The 17,809-nt window shown below is 50.8% G+C and overlaps 1 protein-coding gene across 4 annotated transcripts in view; it reads left to right on the top strand.

Annotated features, from left to right (window-relative positions):
• The window catches only part of ADCK1 (aarF domain containing kinase 1), a 149,327-nt gene that overhangs the window by 90,360 nt on the left and 41,158 nt on the right, over window positions 1-17,809 (top strand). For all 4 annotated transcript variants that reach the window (XM_042990239.1, XM_007095005.2, XM_042990240.1 and 1 more), the window contains one exon: window positions 16,274-16,432. In XM_042990239.1, coding sequence (XP_042846173.1) covers window positions 16,274-16,432 — 159 coding nt within the window. The remainder of the gene's footprint in view (window positions 1-16,273; window positions 16,433-17,809) is intronic.

The following is a 17,809-nucleotide window of genomic DNA, read 5'->3' on the forward strand; positions in this document are numbered from 1 at the left end:
CCCAGTTTCCTTTTATGAAATTATGGATCAGGACTCTGCCTAAGTGTTGTACTGGGTTACTTCATGTCCCCCACACTTCTGGACCCCATTGCTGTTCTACCTAGAGCCTGAGAATGTGAAATGAGGTGTTGGCAGCTGTCATTCGGTAACTTAAGGAGTTTATACTGGATTGGGGTGGGTCCTAAATCCAACAACTGGTGTCCTTGCAAGGAGGCCATGTGACAGTGGCAGTAGAGATTTGAGTGGTGCAGCTGCAAACTCAAGGAACAGTGAAGATTGCTGGAAATTAGGAAGAGCAAGGAAGGCTTCTCCCTGGGGCCTTCAGAGGGAATGCAGTCCTGCCAGCACCCTGATTTCAGACTTCTAACCCCCAGAACTGTAACACAGTATATTTCTGTTGTTTTAAGCCACCGCATTCGTGGTGATTTGTTATGGTAGCCTTGAGAAACAAATACAGATGTCCATTCTCTGACCAAATCACTGAGGTTAGAGGAGGTGGGGTCCATGAGAAGATGTCATCCCTCTCATTTAAACCCCAAGGTGACCGGTGGGGTGGGGTGGGAAGCAGCAAGGCAGAACATGGTGTAAAATATGTTCATGTCCACGGATGATGATGTTAGAGTTTCTGTTTGTGTGGTATGTGCTGTGTAGCACACATGCCTGGATGTTTTACAGATACAGTTTCTAACCCTGCAAGGTTGGTAGATTTGGCCATTCCAGTTTTCCAAATGAGGAAGCAGAAGCCCTGACAGGTTAAGTAACAGCCACAGTCTCATAGCTTAAAGTAGGTGGAACCAGTTTTGAACTGTGTTGGCTCACAGTTGGCCACCCCACTGTGTTGGCCCACCCCTCTTGCTATGCATCTGCTATCCCTGGGGAGGGCCTGGTTTCTGGGGGGCAACAGAGTGCGTACGGGTGTTAGATCTTGATGTGCAGGCTTTGGGGAGTCACCGCAGGCCCCAGGTCTTAGAACCTGTGTTAAGTCATATCAACTAATAGTTTCCATGTGCATGTGCATGAGTGTGCAGGCCTCCACGGCTGATTTCGGGCAGAGTCAGCCAATCGTGCAGGATGGCTTGAGGGGTACAAGGCAGGAGCTGTGCATGGAGGCCTTTTTCTTCTTCCACATCTGGTAAAGGTGAACTCTCCCTTTTGTGAGGCTATGTTAGTTGTCTCCCAGAGCTGGGGCATGGCCACTTTTTCTCCCCTTGCCATCTCCTGGAAGCTCAGTGTGAGCGTCCCAGGCTGGGCCGTGGGTCAGGAGGCCACAAGCCAGAGAATCATTGCCACAGCCACTGCTCTTGAAGGAGCTTCCCTGACAGATGACCCTATGCCTTCTGGGACTGCCAGACAGACCGCAGGGCCCTCATCTTCTCCTTGAATAGAACTTGTGGCCTTCCCTTCCTCTCCAGGGAGGGGGAGTGGGTCTCCTCTTGCAGGCTGTTCGGGGCTAAGGTTGGCAGTATGGGCAGGGTGGATGTGATTGCTGTGGTTCTGATGCCTTGTCCTTACGTCCAAGTGAGCCAGAGGATTGTCTGTACTGCTGATGGCTGGGGCAGAAGCAGTGATTTGAACCCCAGGTCCTGCACTGCCTTAGAAGGCACATAATCATCAACTTCAACTGGGTTCCCATCCTGATTGGGCACTCCCAGAAGATGACTCCGAGGAAAGGATTCTGGTGGAAGTGGTTTTGTGGGAAGGTCGGGTGCAGCCAGTAGGGAAGTAGGAACATGGTTCAGGGAAGAGAAGGCAGCCAGTGACTGTGTGCCCTTAAACTAGCTGTGGGGACACTGGGAAATAGTGGCAAACATTCACCTTAAGATCATCCCACCCCTCAGTTGACTGAGTGTCTGACTCTTGATTTCAGTTCAGGTTGTGATCCCGGGGTCGTGGGATCAAGCCTTACATCAGGCTCCTTGCTGAGTGTGGAGCCTGCTTGGGGTTCTCTCTCTCTCTTTCCCTCTGCTCTTCTCTGCTGCTTGTGTGCACTCTTTCCTCCTCTCTATTTAAAATAAAAATAAATAAAAATTAAAAAAAGTCATCCCACTCCAGGGCCAAGAGAGAAGGTTGGGTGTTTAGACCCCAGCATCCTAACTTCATGGTGATGGTTGCTCCCGAGGGCCGTTAATTCCTGCAGCTATGGAGAAAGAGCCCTCTCTGGCTCAGATGCAAATACTGAAAGTATAGCAGGGAGCAGGGGGTAGTATGGGAAGGAATCGGCGGGCACTGCAGGTACTGTGCAGTGCCCTCTCCTATAATCCCCACAGTTGCCCTGCGAGAGTACTATTATCTCCATTTTACTGACGAGTAAGCCGAGGCCAGAGAGGTTGAGTCATGTGTCTGAGGTTGCACAGAAATCCAAGGCTGAGTCAGGAGCAAAACCAGGCCTGACTCCAGAAACCAAGGTCCTGACCCCTGCGTTCTGTTGCTCCTTATAAGGGGACCTGGGCCTCCCCAGGTTTTGTGTCCTAGCAGTTTATGATTTCTCCCAGAATTCCTGAGTGGGAGGTGGGACAGATGGATGGGGAGCCCCAGCAGGTCAAGGAACTGTTTCTTTACCGTTTTCTCCTTCCCTAACATGTGTTTAGATGTTTCAAACACACAGTCTCATTTTAGTCCTCACAGAAGCTCAGCCAGTCAGGTATCCCTCTCCCCATTCTTCCCAGATGTAAAAAATAAGGTTCAGACATACTAAGTGACTTACTCAGGATCACATAGCAGGACAGCGGCTCAGCTGGGAATGGAACCTGAGTGTCTCTGACGGGAGGGACATACGTGCTTCAGTTACACAGGCTGCTGCTACACACGCCAAAGGGCCTGTGAGACCCAGCCTGCTTCTGAGGGCCACGCTCTTTCCCCTACCGGCACACTAGCCTGCCACCTTGCCTTCAGCCCCAGGCTGGCCCTGGTGCTGTGTTGCCTCACCAATCAGATGGCTGAGGAGGTGCCCTGAGAAGCATGCAGTGAGGTTGTTTGGTCCTTCTCCTTCTCCTCTGGAAAAGGTGCTGCCCCTCTGTGCTTGCAGGTGGGGGGCTGGTGACGGGGGTGAGGAGTGGTCTGCTCTCCCTTGTACTTCCTGAGAGCCGGGCCCTTCTCTAGGGAGGACCCCTAATCTCCTCCTACTGCCCCGGGGCCCCACGCACTGTCTACCTGCCGCAGCTCCTTGGTGGCAGAGAGAAGCAAGCCATCCACGTCTGGCTGATTTATGTTCGTCGTTGAAACAATAATGTTTAATCTGGAAAGGGCTAATCAATTTTTTATGCTGATTATGAATAGGCCAGCTGTGCCTGCTTCTTTATTCATGGGGCTTCAGGAGCAAGCCGATGTCCTAGGTTAGGCTTCCTGGGTGGTTTCTGCGTGGGGGGCCCTGCTTCAAGGAGAGCCCGTCAGTGGCCTTGCCTGTGACACTTTGGAGGTGGCTCCTTGTGTGTGAGTGCACCTCTGTGTGTCACTGGGAAGGGTCAGCTGACTCCAGGTGGACAGCCAGGTTGGAGCGTGTGTGTGGAAGGAGGCTGGTGTGGGCTGGGGCACAATCATGGGAGTGCAGCATGGGAAAGTAAGAGTTACAGGATCACAGAATCAGGAAAGTCGTCAGGGACCAAGTACCCCAACACCCCCCTCACTTGTAAAAGTGAGCAGTTTAGACCCAGAGAAGCTGAGCGTCTTCCCTAAGGTCATGGGCCTGGTAGGTGGCAGAGGTGGGATGGGAACCCCAGTTTACTTGCTCAGAGGGTAGAAATCTTTGCACGGAAGTACAACCGAGGCGGGAGAGTCAGGAAGGTGCTGTGTAGCCGCTCTTGTTGAGTTACTGACTCATCACACAACTCTGACAGCTCAGGAGCTTAGGTACAGAATGCACTAGAGACATAGCTCAGCAGGAGGTCAGGATGAGATGAAAGTCACCTGAGGTTTGGGTTACCGCTTTTAGAAGTGTCCTTGGAATCCACAAATGGGGCCGCAGAGAGGGGTGAATTGGGGTCTTCTGGAGAAGACAAAACCTGAGTAGGACTTGAGTGTTCTCAGAAGGAGAACAAACACAAAAGCCCGGAGAGGGCATTTTGGGCAGGTGGAGTGGCCTGAACTAAGGATGTCGTCCTTGGGGAGGTGCCTGAAGCCAGAGTGAGACCCGAGGGGCCTGTGGCTGGAAACGTGGGGCCCTGGGCTGGGTGAGGGGCAGGTGCTCGGCTTGGACGGCTTGGTCATCCCACAGTCGTGTGTCTGGACCCTCTGCAGCCTTCACCAGCCATTTGTTCATTTATTGGCTCAGCCAATGTTTATTGAGCTTTTGTCGTGTGTGTGCTGGAGGTTGTATGGCTGAACAAGCTGCTGTCCTGGTGCTTAGGCTCTAGTTGTAGGGGAGCAGCGGATGTTAAACAAGCGATCACAAGAATAAAAACTTAATGACCCTTGTGATGAACGCCACGAGAGAAAAGCATAGGGTGCTCTGAATTGGGGGGTCTGGGGAAGGGGTCTTTCCAAGGACTCAGTGGCAATTAAGCTGGGACCAGGGATAATTAGGGGAAGGAGGGTAGGACAGAGAGAACAGAGAATGCAGAGGCCCTTGGGTAGGAAAGAGCATGGATCTGTGTGGGGACAGAAAAGGGGTGGTGGCGGCAGGGCAGAGAGACACCAAGAGATGTGGCTGGAGACGTGTGTGAGGCACTTTCAGGAGATCCGTGGTTGGTAGCCACTGAAGGGCTCTGTGCAGAGAGTGGCACAGTCCAGTCCTCAGTGGCTACTTGGGGCCAGGGGTGGAACTGGGAGAGAGTTACAAGGCACTGTGGTCATTTGGGCAAGAGTGACAGAGGAGGAGTGGACAGACATAATTTGGAGACTGAATCAGCAGGACTCAAGGAAGAATTAAATGGGGAGGGGCTGAGGGGCAGGGAGGGCCACTAGCAGTTCCAAGGGCTCTGGTAAGAACACTGGGGGCTGTCTGAGAACAGACATGGTGCTGAGAGGGCTGGTGGGGCAGTATCGGCAGGTCACCCTGCTGGCAGTTTGGGGAAGGATTTTTCTGCGGGGCTGGGCTTTGCACAGTAGCCCCCTCTCTCCTTAAGAGTCGGTGGTCAGAGAGTTGGTGGAGGGTCCATGGGGGACTAAGTGATTTGGGGTCTAGCATTGAGAGGTTGCGCCCAGCCCTGGGTTCCTGATTTCCAGACTTAAAAAAAAGTCATCAGCACCCTGATCTAAGGAGAGGTCTAAGTGTGTGCGTGCGTGCGTGTGTGTGTGTGTGTGTGTGTGTCTGTGTGTCTCCCCATAGCCGGGTTTATAGGAGAGGCTGTTACTTCAACAACTGGAGTGCCTCCTGCTTATTTATTGGAATAAGTCTCCCCAGGCCCCCGCTGCTCTTCGGTTTTTGGTGTGAGCTGATGACTGGTGGTTTCTTGTGAGCAAAAGCAAACTGAACTTCTTGGGAGGAGGGGAGGCTATCCTTTCAGCCAGGCTGGTTTTAGGATTGGGCCGGAATAGCGTGTATGTGGCAGTGGGGGGAGCAGAGGGCCCCTTGCCCCAGTGTGGGGGAACAGGACCGGTTCTGGGTGTTGCCTGGCACAGAACCAGAGTCATGATGTGTCCTCTTGGTGCCTCAGCTTGGGCTTCACATGTGACCTGTGTTTCCACACTGCCAGGGCAGCTCCTGTCTCACCCCCCCAGCTCTCTAGCCTCGGCACCGCCCTGGGAAATACAAAAGGATGAAACTGCTGTACTGAGAGTGTTAGGCTAATGCGCTGCATCAGAGGTCAGCAAACTTTTTCCGTAGAGGCCTGGGTTAGGGTCCTAGTGCTGCTGTAACAAATTAGTGTGAATTTAGTGGCTTAAAACAATACACATGTATTATTTTACTGTTCTGTGGCTCAGAAAACCTAAAATTCCAGTGTTGGCTGTGCTGCATTCCTCCGAGCGGCTCTAGGGAGGAATCTCTTGCCTTGTCCAGCTTCTAGAAGCTGCCTGCATTCCTTGGCTTATGGCTCCTTCTTCGTCACAGCCACCAGTGTGACGTCTTTCAGTCTCTCTCCCTTTTATCTGGACTTCCTTTGTCATAGTTCCTGCTCTGACTCTGACCCTTCCACCTCCCTTTTATAAGGACCCTGTGATTACATTGGGCCCACATGGTAATCCAGGATGCTCTCCCCATCTGAAGATCCTTAACCTAATCACACTACTGGGGACTGGGACATGGACATCTTTGGGGGGGAGGGGTTGTTTTTCTGCCCACCCTAGGGCCAGCTAGTAAATATTTTAGGTTTTGCAGGCCAGGCAGTCTCTGTCACAACTGCTTACCTCTGCCATGGCAGCATGGGAGCCGCCACAACGTGTAGTGAATGGGTGTGCCGTGTCCCAGTCAAACTTCACTTAAGGATACTGAAATCAAAATTCATATTGTTTTCATATATCACAAAATATTATTCTTTTGGGTTTTCCAAGCATTTAAAAATATAAAAAAGGATTCTTAGCTGGTAAGCTGTAGAAAAAACCAAAACAACACAAAAAAAACAACCGGCATTGACCTGGATTTGGCCCACGGGCTATCGTTTGCTGTCCTCTGTTCTAGATGCAGAGTGTCCTTTAACACTTAGAATTCCCTTGCAAAATAGGTGTTGTTATTATCACTCCCATTTTGCAGAATGGTAGTGGAGCTAAGCACTGCCCAAGGTCACATGGCTAGATGTTGGCAGGTAGGGCTGCTGACCTCAGAGCTGATGTTCTTTACAGTCTGCTTCGCTGGGGTCAGCCAGGAATGTATGTGGTTTCCCCAAAATGTGGGCTTTCTCTTCCTGGTAGATCCTGAAAGTCTGGGTTTGCCTTCCTTTAAAAAATCCCTGGGCACTGCTGCTGTCACATGCAGAGCACATCTGGAAGACTTCTTACTGGGTGGAACGTGCTCCGATCTCAAGGACTTTGGTACCTGAGCTCTCTTATTGGGGCTCTGAGGCATAGGGACATACCTTAGCTCTTTTGCCATGTGGCATTTTGCCACCTCCCAAAGGCTAAGGAGGTCTTTCCTGACAGCAACTATTGCCACTGTGAGCAAGGATGTCTGTGCTTTATTTCTTCTCTTCCTTACTTTTTGGGTATAGGAACATCTAAAGGTTATTGGAAAAAGGCCTTTGGAGTTTTAGGAGACTGAGCCCATCAGGTTTTAGAAGTCCTGGGACCTCACCAGAAATGCGTGTGAACCACAGAGTCCAGGCTTTTTTCTCCATTGCAGGCATGAGCTGTAGTTAAGGACTTTGCCAGGGGAAGACCCAGGGGGCCCAAGGCAGCCTGGATTCTGGGTTGGGAGTTGTTGGCCACCTCCTTCCTGGCTCTCATGTCACTGTGTCTTATTCCCCTTTGTAGGGTTCGCACAAGTCCTTCTCTTTGTCTAGATGGCTCTTTCTTTCATCCAGTTGAACTGGCTCCTTATCCTTCAGATCTCAGGTCTTTGTCACCTCCTCCTAGAAGCCTTCCCTGATAGGTTTAATCCTCTGAACACAGCTTCTATGGTCAGCTACCTCTCCCTTTGTAGCACTTATCAGAGTTGGCCATTTACCTTTATTTTTGATGACTTCATTAATTCCTGTCTCACCACTTCAGGTTCCAGTAGTGACTCCAGAGGGTGGTGGCTGTACCTGATTTGGACCCAGTTCCCATTAAGTCCCTGGTGACTAGCACAGTGCCCTGCTTATATTAGTCACTTAAACATTTGATGGATGAATAAACAAAAGACCTTTAGCCAATATATTCCTCTCTATAAAGTGGGCGCAATTATATCTCTTCTTCCTAACCTCGAGAGAAGGTTGAGAGCACTTTGAGGGCAACGGACATTATGCAGCGGTAAGGAAGTACCCATGGTTGAGCATTTAGTCCCTGTGACCAAAGATGTTCTGACATCCCTATACCAAACCAAGCTCAAGTTCAAGGAGGAGATGCTGAGTCCTCATGTGGGTAGGTTGTAGTAGAGGGGGTAGAGCTGTCTGCCTGATTCTTGGGGCTGAGCTCCTGACTCCACCTGGCTCTCAGCCCTGTGATGGGGTACAAGCACTTGGCTCCCAGACACCCCATGGCTCCAAGGATGGCTCACTGCCTCACTGCTTCTATACTGTGGTCACCCTGCGGATACCTACCTGGGCTGGGCCCGGGCTGTGGAGGTCCTGGCTTCATAGTGCACCTTGTACTGCACAATCTCTTCTATCCCAGAGATCTCTGTCATAGGCAGAGACATAGACATGTCACCCTGTGAGGCTGTACAAGTTATTAAGATGGGGAACGTTGAAAGATTAGATTTATGACAGCCAACGGTGGATTATGAAGAATAATTCATCAAATGTCAGCGCCTGCAGCCTGCAATTTACAGAAGGTTTGCTTAAGCTGAAGAGATCTGATTGGACTGCCCCCACCCCCACCTCTAATGAATGACAGATCTAATGGATGGCTTCCCAGGCTGGCCAACCACACTGGGTGTTTATCTGCTTTTTATTAATCATTATTATCACAACATTTCCATAGAGTCCCTCCACCCGCGGCTCTCGAAGTGCCCAGCACCAGCGAGCCTCCCTCAGCTACTTTGGAGGAACGGTAGCCGCCTCTGGGAGATGTTTTAGCTCCCCCCGGTCAGCTGGAAGGCCCAAAGTCCCCCCACCAGGAAGAGGATAGGGAAAGTTGAACCTCATGCATTCATTAAGAAATATTTATTGAATACTAATTATGTGTCAGGTGCTTTGGATACAGTATTGAGCAAAAGTGGAAGAAGTCTGTCATTTAGAAGGAAAGAGGGAGATTAAGCAAATACAAATCGAGGTAGAATGCAGCTATGTTAATTGCTCTCTAGAAGGGCACCCTGAATTCTGAGGATATACACAGGGAGGCTTCCCTGAAGAAATGACAGTTGAGCTGTGCTTTGGAGGATGAGTAGGAGTTACTTTGATGAGGAGCAGAAAGGGGAGCCTTTTGGGCAACGACGACAGCATATGCAAAGGCCCTGCAGTGGGAAGGGAGGGAGTGTGCTGGTGATTGAAAAAGGCTATCTGGGCAGGACAGAGAGAGCTCTGGGGGCAGGGGGAGGAGATGGGGCAGAATCAGACTCTGGATTGTGTTAAGGATTTTGGCTCTGGGAAGCTGGCGATGTGGTTTAAACAAAGAGAAGTGACATGATCAGCTTATGTTTGGAAAACGCACTTTAGCTGCATGGGGTGGATAGATTGGAGGAGAAAGGAATGCAAGTGAGTGGACCAGTCAGGAGGCCATTACAGTCTCTGGGTGAATGAAGACAGTCGCTTTTACTCACTGACAGAACAGAACTGAGAGCCTAGAATTGCTAACTCTTTGTCTAGTGCCCTCCTCATATACCACTCTGTCCTCTTCGTGGAGGCATTATATAGGGCACCCATTATTGGGGGTCTTCTGTAGGCTCTATTCTAGATCCTTTACGTGTGTTGTTTCACACAACAACTCTGAGGTAGGTACTAAAATTCCCATTTCACAGATGAGGAAACTGAGGTACAGATGGGTTGTATAATTACCCAAGCTGGTGCACCATGGAGCCAGAATTTGAGTGTGGGCAGCGCCTTGCAGCCTATGATTGGGTTTGCACTGGCTAATTCCAGCCTACAATTCCAGACCTTGCATTGGAATTACTGTGCCCTGTTGCCTCTCAGGACTCACTGTCCTGGCCAGCTGGTGGGCATCCCCAGGGAACACACCTGCAGCCGTAGGGTATGACTGCTCCTGGCTTCATACTTCTCGGTCAGCTGTTTGTTACCATTCTTTGGGAGGATAGAAGCTTGGTCGGGACTGTGATGCCCTTGGCAGAGTCAGGTGGACGATTGTCTTATACCTAGAGGCTCTTTAGCAAACTGGTAAGGGTTGAGTGTTGTGCCAGCCTCCTCGTGCAAATTTAGACAGCACCACTGTTGGGTAATTCCTGGGGTTGGCCCTTGTCAAGAAAGGCCTCAGGTGCTGCCGCTGAGCCTTCGTTCTTTCTTCCCAGCTAGGCAGTAGCAATAGTTAATGGCTCTGCAGAACCGACAGTTTGATCTTTCAAAACTCCAGAAGGAACACAGATTCCATGGAATACAGGGACTATGTGTCCTTGAGCTGTTATTGTCATTATTATTTTTATTATAATAAATTGCTCTGTCTGGGAAGCTGGGGGTGGGGGTATTCCTGGCTTGAGTTAGGGCAGCCACTGAGTGGGGAGGAAGAGACATTTGGATGCCTTGACCTCTCCCTTGACCCCCCCAGGGTCTACATAGTGATATCAGAAGTCTCCTCTTACCTTGCCAGAAAGTCCCATCAGGATTGGGTGAATTGGTACTGGGCAGGGAGCACTGCCTCCAGCAGGCCCTGCTAAAAAGCAAGTATGGAGCGCCTGGGTGGCTCAGTTGGTTGAGCCTCCGACTCCAGCTCAGGTCATGATCTCATGATTCATGGGATCGAGCCCTGCATCGGGCTCACTGCTGTCAGCATAGAGCCTGCTTCGTATCCTCTGTCCCCCTCTCTCTTTGCACCTCCCCTGCTTGAGCTCTCTCTCAAAAATAAACATTAAAAAAAAATTTTTTTTTAAAAAAAGCAAGTATGTTTCCTTGGGGCTGTTGCCTTATTCTGCAGACTGAGACCTCCTCATGGTGAGAGGTGGTGTCTGTTTTGTTGGTTTATGTACCTAGGATGGTTTCTGTCATGTGGCAGGCCTGCAGGTAAGTATTTGCTGATTGACTGACTGACTTTAGCTAAGGAATGGCAGATTGATTTCGTTTCCTATATTAATTCTGATCTGTTGGTAGTGGCTTCCTGGAATACTGTGTTGAGAGAGATTCTGAGGCATCATCTGTGCCCAGAAGAAATGAATGCTGTGATTGATTAGTGATATCTGGCATGAGTATGCTTGAGGCTTATTAGTCAGCTATTACTGCATAACAGATTACCCCCCAACAACAAACATTTGATATGTTGCAGTTTCTGTGGGTTAGGAATTTGGGAGGACCTTACTGGATGCTTCTGGCTCAGACTCTCTGTGAGGTATAGGCAGGGTGTTGGTGAGGGCTGCAGTCATCTGAAGGCATGAGTGGGGAAGGAGAATCTGCTTCCAGGATGGTTCACTGTGGACAGGAGGCCTTGGTTCCTTACCCCATGGACCTCTCCACAGGCTGCTTGAGTGTCCTCATGACATGGCAGCTCGCTTTCCCAAGAGCACGCTCTCCGGGAAAGGACAGGAAGGATGTCTGGTGATGTCTAAGAAGGCATGCACTAATTTCCTCCATATGCCAGGTCACGAGTCTAGCTCACACTCGGAGGTGGGTGGGCAGTAGGCTGCACCTCTCAAAGGGAGGAGTTGTTAAGTACCTGTGGACTTATTTTAAAACCACTGCAGGGGGAATGAGAGGACCATGTGCCACCTATTTGCTGTCAGCATCATGTGTTACTTACAAGGTGCAGGAATGACCCTAAACAGGTGGGATATAAACCAGGCATGTTTAACGGGGAGAAGGAATTGCAGCAAAGTGGGGTATCAGCCAACAGGGTGACTGTGAGATGGAGGCATGCCTGGGGCAGGTCCCTGGGAAATGGTGACAAGAGGAAGGTCCCTGAGAAACGGTGACAAGAGGGTGGGTTTTAAGCAACGGCATATAGGATGTGATGGTGGGTTTTCTGTTCAAGGCAGTCTGTGCTTTGCAGAGTCCTTGGTAGCTGGGCCTGTCTTGTCTGCCGCAGGCTCAGGGTGGGCTAGGTTCACTCCAGCTACTCCATTAGTACAGGGACTTGTCCCTCTCCTCATCAGACTGTAGTGGATGGCTGCTGGCACCCAGCCAGGCACGGGGAGGGGGGCATCTCTAGACCTCGAGATCCAGATGTTGTTTGCTGCTGATGCCATGGTAACCTTCCCCAGGTGCCCTGGGCAGTCTTCCCAACTCCTAAGTGGGAGCTGCTTGGCCTTGGCAGCTAGGCCTGGACTTGCCTGCTTTGAGGCAAGCTCCTGTCTTCAACCGGAGCCAGCCAGTTGTGGGTTTGTTCGATTTGTTGGCATTATCTTAGGTCAATGTAGTTTGATGTAGTAAATCCAGAATAGGTCCGATGTGCATGACTATGGGGTCGCCAGGATGGGATATTTGAATTTGGGCCATCTTGGAAAATCCAGGACATCCCCCTTCCTGTGGCTGGTGAGGGGCCTGAGGCTGGCCGGCTGAGAGACTTATGTGAAACTCCTCCCCAGGAGTCCTACTATGGTGTTTACAGAAGATCCTCACCCTCTTACCTTATTTTGGGTGAAATGAGGACCCTGGCCAGTGCTTGGCTGCCCAGTGTGGCATTTTGGAAACATTTATCCAGAAAACTGGCTTCATGAGAATCTGCAGACCTAACTTCCCAGAGAGTCTCATACTCTGTCCTGTACCTGGGTATGATGTCATGTGGCCTCAGTTTCCTGGACCCCAGCTGATGCCAGCCCGCTGAAGTCTTAACCTGAGCCTGTGGGGGAAGACACATTTCTTCTTGCCCTTCTGATGTTTTCTGCTCATAAAAAACCAAACACCGCCCCTTACATTTGCACGCACACACATACACATACACACACACACGTACCCTGAAAAACCAGATAATACAAAGCTAGAGAAACTTTTTTCCTGATTATTTTTCCTTTTCTAGACAGGGACATCAGTATATTTGAATCATGGGCTGACAGTAATTAAAAAGCACAGCTCGTCATTTTAAAATGCAGTTGTCTTACTTAATTGATTTTGCTGCCAGACCCCCAGGAAAGAAAGAGGAGCGAGGGAAAGAAAGCCCTAGAAGGGGAGACAGGTTTGTGTGAGGGACTGAGGCAGCTCAGGGCCCCGCTCCACTCTAATTGCTGTGCATGCTGCCGTTGGCCTCCGCTAATGGCTTTCTGCTCAGAGGGCTGGGGGCCGGGGCCTGACTGGAGGGGGTGGTGTTTGTGTCAGCCACGTGGGGGGCGTAATTCTGCTTTCGGGACAGTGTCTATTTTTCCTTACTATCTATCAGCACAAAGTACTTGCACTGAATACTTTGAATCAGGTTCCATTTAGAGATACTTTATTCATATTTAATTACAGGCTGTAGCACCAATCTTTAATTACCTTTTTTGTAAGCCAGCTAGGAACATTCACTAGCAATCAATTTTGTGTGTGTGTGTGTGTGTGTGTGTGTGTGTGTGTGTGTGTGTGTAAGCACAGGAGGGTGTGGGTGTGTGACTTGGTTCCTGATAGAGGGGAAAGGATGGCTGCAGGGGCCCTGGGAGGTGGTGGGTGGGCAGGGGTGGGGTGAGGAGGGGATGTGCCCAGCAGGTTCCCTGTGCAGAGTGAGTGGTGCCTCTTCATTCCCCATGCCTCTCTTTGCCTCCATCGGTCAAATTGGGGATTAGGGCAGGTCCTCACAGCTGGGCCTTGTTCAGGGTGCTGAGTTGAGGCACCTGAGTTTGGGTGGTATCCTAAGCTCTGGACCCCGTGCATCCCCTGGTAGGGGCAGGGGATTGTGGGAGGACCCCATCTTGTTCCCTGGGGAGATGGTGGGCCAGGCTTCCTTTCCCCCTGGAGATTGGGATATGCTTGCCTCAGCCCTTTCCTCCCTTCACCTCTCCCTGGAGTGCTCCTGGCAGCTGTTCTTGCCACACAGCCCTAGTGATGCCATGTCACTCTTCAGTTGCAATGACTCTGCAGCGTCCCCACAATGACACTGATTTGAAGACTGGCTGTCCTTAGAAAATGAGCAAATGTTCCCAGGAAGCCAGGTGGAGGCTTGGGGTGGGGAGTGGGGTCAGATGACCCCCAAGTCCCTTTGCAGTGGGAAGATGGGGCCGTTCCAGCTGCCTGGGAGATGAGGGTCTGAGTTCACAGAAATGCTCCAGAAAACGTTCTCCTTGGTGCTCCTTTAGGAACAGCCAGAGGGTTTCTAAAGGAAGTTGTTGTTGATTTCATTATGTAATGGCCAGGAATATTGCTGAAGCTCTCCCTCCCTTCTATTCCTGGATCCCTGTCCCAGCAAGAGGCCACCGAGGAGAGGAGAGAGGGGAGGCCATGGAACTCGCGTTTACTGAGCCTCTTGGGGGTGCTGGGCACCATGCTCATGTTTCTTTCATCTACCCCAGATGGGGCCCAAGAAATATCAGAGCCCCTCTAGTCCTATGTGACAGAAAACAACTCAAACTGACTTAAGCAGAAAAAGGAATTATAGGGTGGGTATTCAGGCATGGCTAGATCAAGGGGCTCAACCATGCATTCACTATCTCTTGTCTCTGCTTTCTTCTTTTTGCTATTGAGATTCCTGATAGCTCCAGACTTCAAGTTCAATTTTTACGTTCAAGTTCAGCAGAAAGAAAAAAATCCCTTCTCCTACAGTTCAAACAGAAGTAAAACAGTTGAGTCTGATTGGATCAGTTGGGTCACCTGTCCATCTCTGAACCAGTCAGTGTGACCCAGGGTATTCAGGGTTCTGATCGACCAGGCTGGGGTCTCTCATACCTGCCCTAGAGTAACAGGGGGAGTCCACCTAGGTAAATTCCATACAGGACATGTGCTTTTACATTTGAGGATTTTGGATTAGTAGGAGTGTGGGAGCAGGAAGGCCCAGCCATTTCAAAAGGAAGAAAGAGTTGATTGAGTTCCTCTCCGATGGAGAGAATAGTGGATTCAGTCTTTCAACAAATATGTGTTTGGCACCAACTGGTTCTGGGGCTCTTCTAAGTGCAAGGAATTCGACAGCTAACAAGACGGACAAAAATCCTTGCCTACCTGAAGCCGATGTTCTGATGAGGTTTACAGGATGGTGGTTCTTTCATTCTCCCAATCCAAGCCCAAGTCCAGAATAAAGGGTTCTTGTATGGGGAGACTTGGGGTGATTGATGTAAGGGAGAATCTGGCCCTCAGGGAGCCTTGAACTCAGGAGGGAGGGAAAGAGACAAGTATATGGTTGGGGAAGGAGGTGGGTAAATAGGCACTGGGAGGAGTACAAATAAAAACCCAGGAAGAAGAAGGGGGACAGGGAAGCCAATCCATACCCATCTCCTGTGACAGAAGTGTGGGCCCCTCCCATGTTGCCTGGACCTTTGACCTCCAAAGGATGTTGATAAATGGGATGGAGTTTCGTGAAAGATACAGAAATGATGACAGGGCTGGAGGGAGTGATTTATGAGGGAGATTAGCAAGCTACTAGTGCAGCCTAGCAAACAGAGGGGTGGGATGGTGGCCATGGGCTGTCTGACTGCTGAAGCCCCAGGAGAGGAGGGGGCTGAGGGGCAGGGTGGAGTGCCTGCTGCAGAAGGGGGGTGGCAAGAGGACTGAATGGGTGTGAGAGCCTGGGGGACATGAGAAGGAGGGCCTTGGGACTAAGCATGCATGGGCACACTTACGTGTGTGTGTGAGAATGTCTGGACCTTCCAGGATTGGGAGGCTATACAGGGACTTAAAGAAATGGAGGGAGTGAGAATTTCAGCCTTGGACATTTTGGCAAGAGGTTTTTGGGGACCTCCTTCCCATCTGGTAGAATATTCATATCTGGACCATGTAGGTGTGACCACTCAAGTCAGAAAGACTTTTTTCCTTTAGGAAAATTTGGTATGGCATTTCTAAGAGGGAAGGAAGGAAGGAAGAAGAGAAGAGAAGGCAGAAAAGTTAGGAGTACATGTTCCATTTCATAGACAAAGGGCAAGGGATCTGCCCAAGGCTCCCTTTGGGTGGCATTGCAGGTAGGGGCCAAAAGCGAGGCTGGGGTGTGCGGCCCTGGGGTCCCTGCTGGGTCTCTGCTCCACTGGCCGAGAGGGGGCTTGAGGACCCATGTTGAGCCTGCTGCTCCGGCAGGAACAAGAGGCAGCTGTTAGGTTTGGAGTCTCCAGCCTGGGATCCCTTGAGCTCTCCATGTTGGCTGGTTGGAATATCTGATCCCTGCCTTGGGCTGTCTGGTGCCCTGGTTCTGCTTACTCTTGATTTTATGTGTGCGCATGAGAGTCCCAGGGGTGCAATGTTGCATAATTAAATGAGCAGACGGTACTCCATTCTGAACATTCTAGACAGCACTTCTTTGGCCTTAAATGGAGGTGCTCTGAGCACCCATGCATGTGTATGGGGACACACCCTCCACATGTGTTTTCTCTCTCCCTCCAGATGCTTGCTGGGAATCTCCATGGCAGCAGGGAGCCCAGGCAAGGTGCTGGGTTGACATACAACCGGTGGAGCAGAAAGTCTGTTTCGGGGCATCAGGCAGCACTGGCCCTGGCCCATCCTCTTGGCCCCTTTCACTGAACTGGGTCATCTTATTCACTCCATTCTCTCTCCACTCTTGACAGATCCATGATTTGTTCATGAGCTTTGATGACACCCCCCTGGGGGCCGCCTCCCTGGCCCAGGTCCACAAGGCAGTGCTGCATGATGGGCGGACGGTGGCTGTGAAGGTCCAGCATCCAAAGGTACAGGCTCAGAGCTCGAAGGACATTCTCCTGATGGAGGTGAGAGCCTTCCCCTTTCTCTTTCCTTTATCCTCATTCTATATTTCTCTGGAAACTAGGTGGCTCCTGTGACACTGGTTCAAGGCAGCTGGGTGGAGTGTGACCTTTTGAGCAGCAAGGCAGGAGAGGAAAGCTTGAGACCATGACAAAGGAAGTGTTGTGACTGTGCTATGACTGGGGTGGGGTCGGGGGCGGGGGGGTGGGCCCTTGGCTGGGTTGGTCAGTTCTTCTTAATTTGTTCCTAGGAACTATCTGGGGATGGTCTCAGAACATGATGGGCAGCTGTTGGGGCCAACGAGACCTCAGTTGCATGTTGTAGAAATGAGATGAACCAAAAGTGATTTCCTTGGGGGTAGAAAAGTTACAGCTTAATTTGTTAATTTATAACAGAAGGGAGCATGTGGTCAGCCCAGGGATGTAGAAGTGACAGGAAGATCACATAGAAATATTTACGTAGACTGTATGCTCATCTCCCAATGTTTTGAGTGAACAAGCTTATCTACCTAAAAACGTTCCTGGGAAAAGCCCTGATGGAAGACTGTGTCTCTGGACTTTTCTAGCTCTGTCCGCAGAGCAAGGGAGGGTGAGCCAGGTGCTGGCTGGGCGGTAGCCAGCACCCGGCCTGGGAGGTCAGTGCATTTAACCTGCCAGCATGTCCCTCCCCTTGTCTGCTGTCTCCCTTCCGTTCCTTTCCTCACTCTGGACTCTTAGTTTGTTCCCTCAGCTTACCTTGACTAAACTTCGCACACACATGGAAGGTCTCTTTTGCATCAGGCACCGATGGGTGCTGGGGACACAGGAGTGAGGAAGCTCTGTCTTCATCCCTGTTTAGCAGAAGGGCAGGTCTGGATACAAACAGCCACCGTGTGGGGATATGAGCTCCACGAAAGAGGTGTGTGCACAGTGCTGTCAACTCTGTGCCTGGTCTGTTGGGGGCATCCTGGGTGGGGGAGGTGCTTCACTGAGGCGCCGGTGAGATAGCCAGGTGGGGGAAGGATAGCCCAGCCTGTGCCGAGGCCTGAGTCTCGGAGAAACAGGGTGTGCTTAGAGGAGAACTTGAGCTGGTTCAGGTGATGTGTCTGGGAATGGTTACAGATGGGGCTGAGGAGGTCGACAGGACAGCATGGAGGGCCTTATGTTGCAGGCGAAGGCATAGAACAGTATACGCAGCAAGTATGGAACTGCTATGGAACTGAGCAGATCTGATTCTCTGCTGTAGTCCGTGGGGAACCACTCAAGAAATTTAAATCAGGGGAATGTCATGATCCGATGTACATTAGAAACAAGAGTCTGTTGGCAGTTTGGAGGATATACTGGCAGGCAGGCAGACTGTAGCCAGGGAGACTAACGGAGGGGCTGCTGTAGTGGTTGGAACCA

This window comes from Panthera tigris, chromosome B3, assembly GCF_018350195.1.
Source record: "Panthera tigris isolate Pti1 chromosome B3, P.tigris_Pti1_mat1.1, whole genome shotgun sequence".
In the NCBI taxonomy this organism is placed as follows: Eukaryota; Metazoa; Chordata; class Mammalia; order Carnivora; family Felidae; genus Panthera; species Panthera tigris.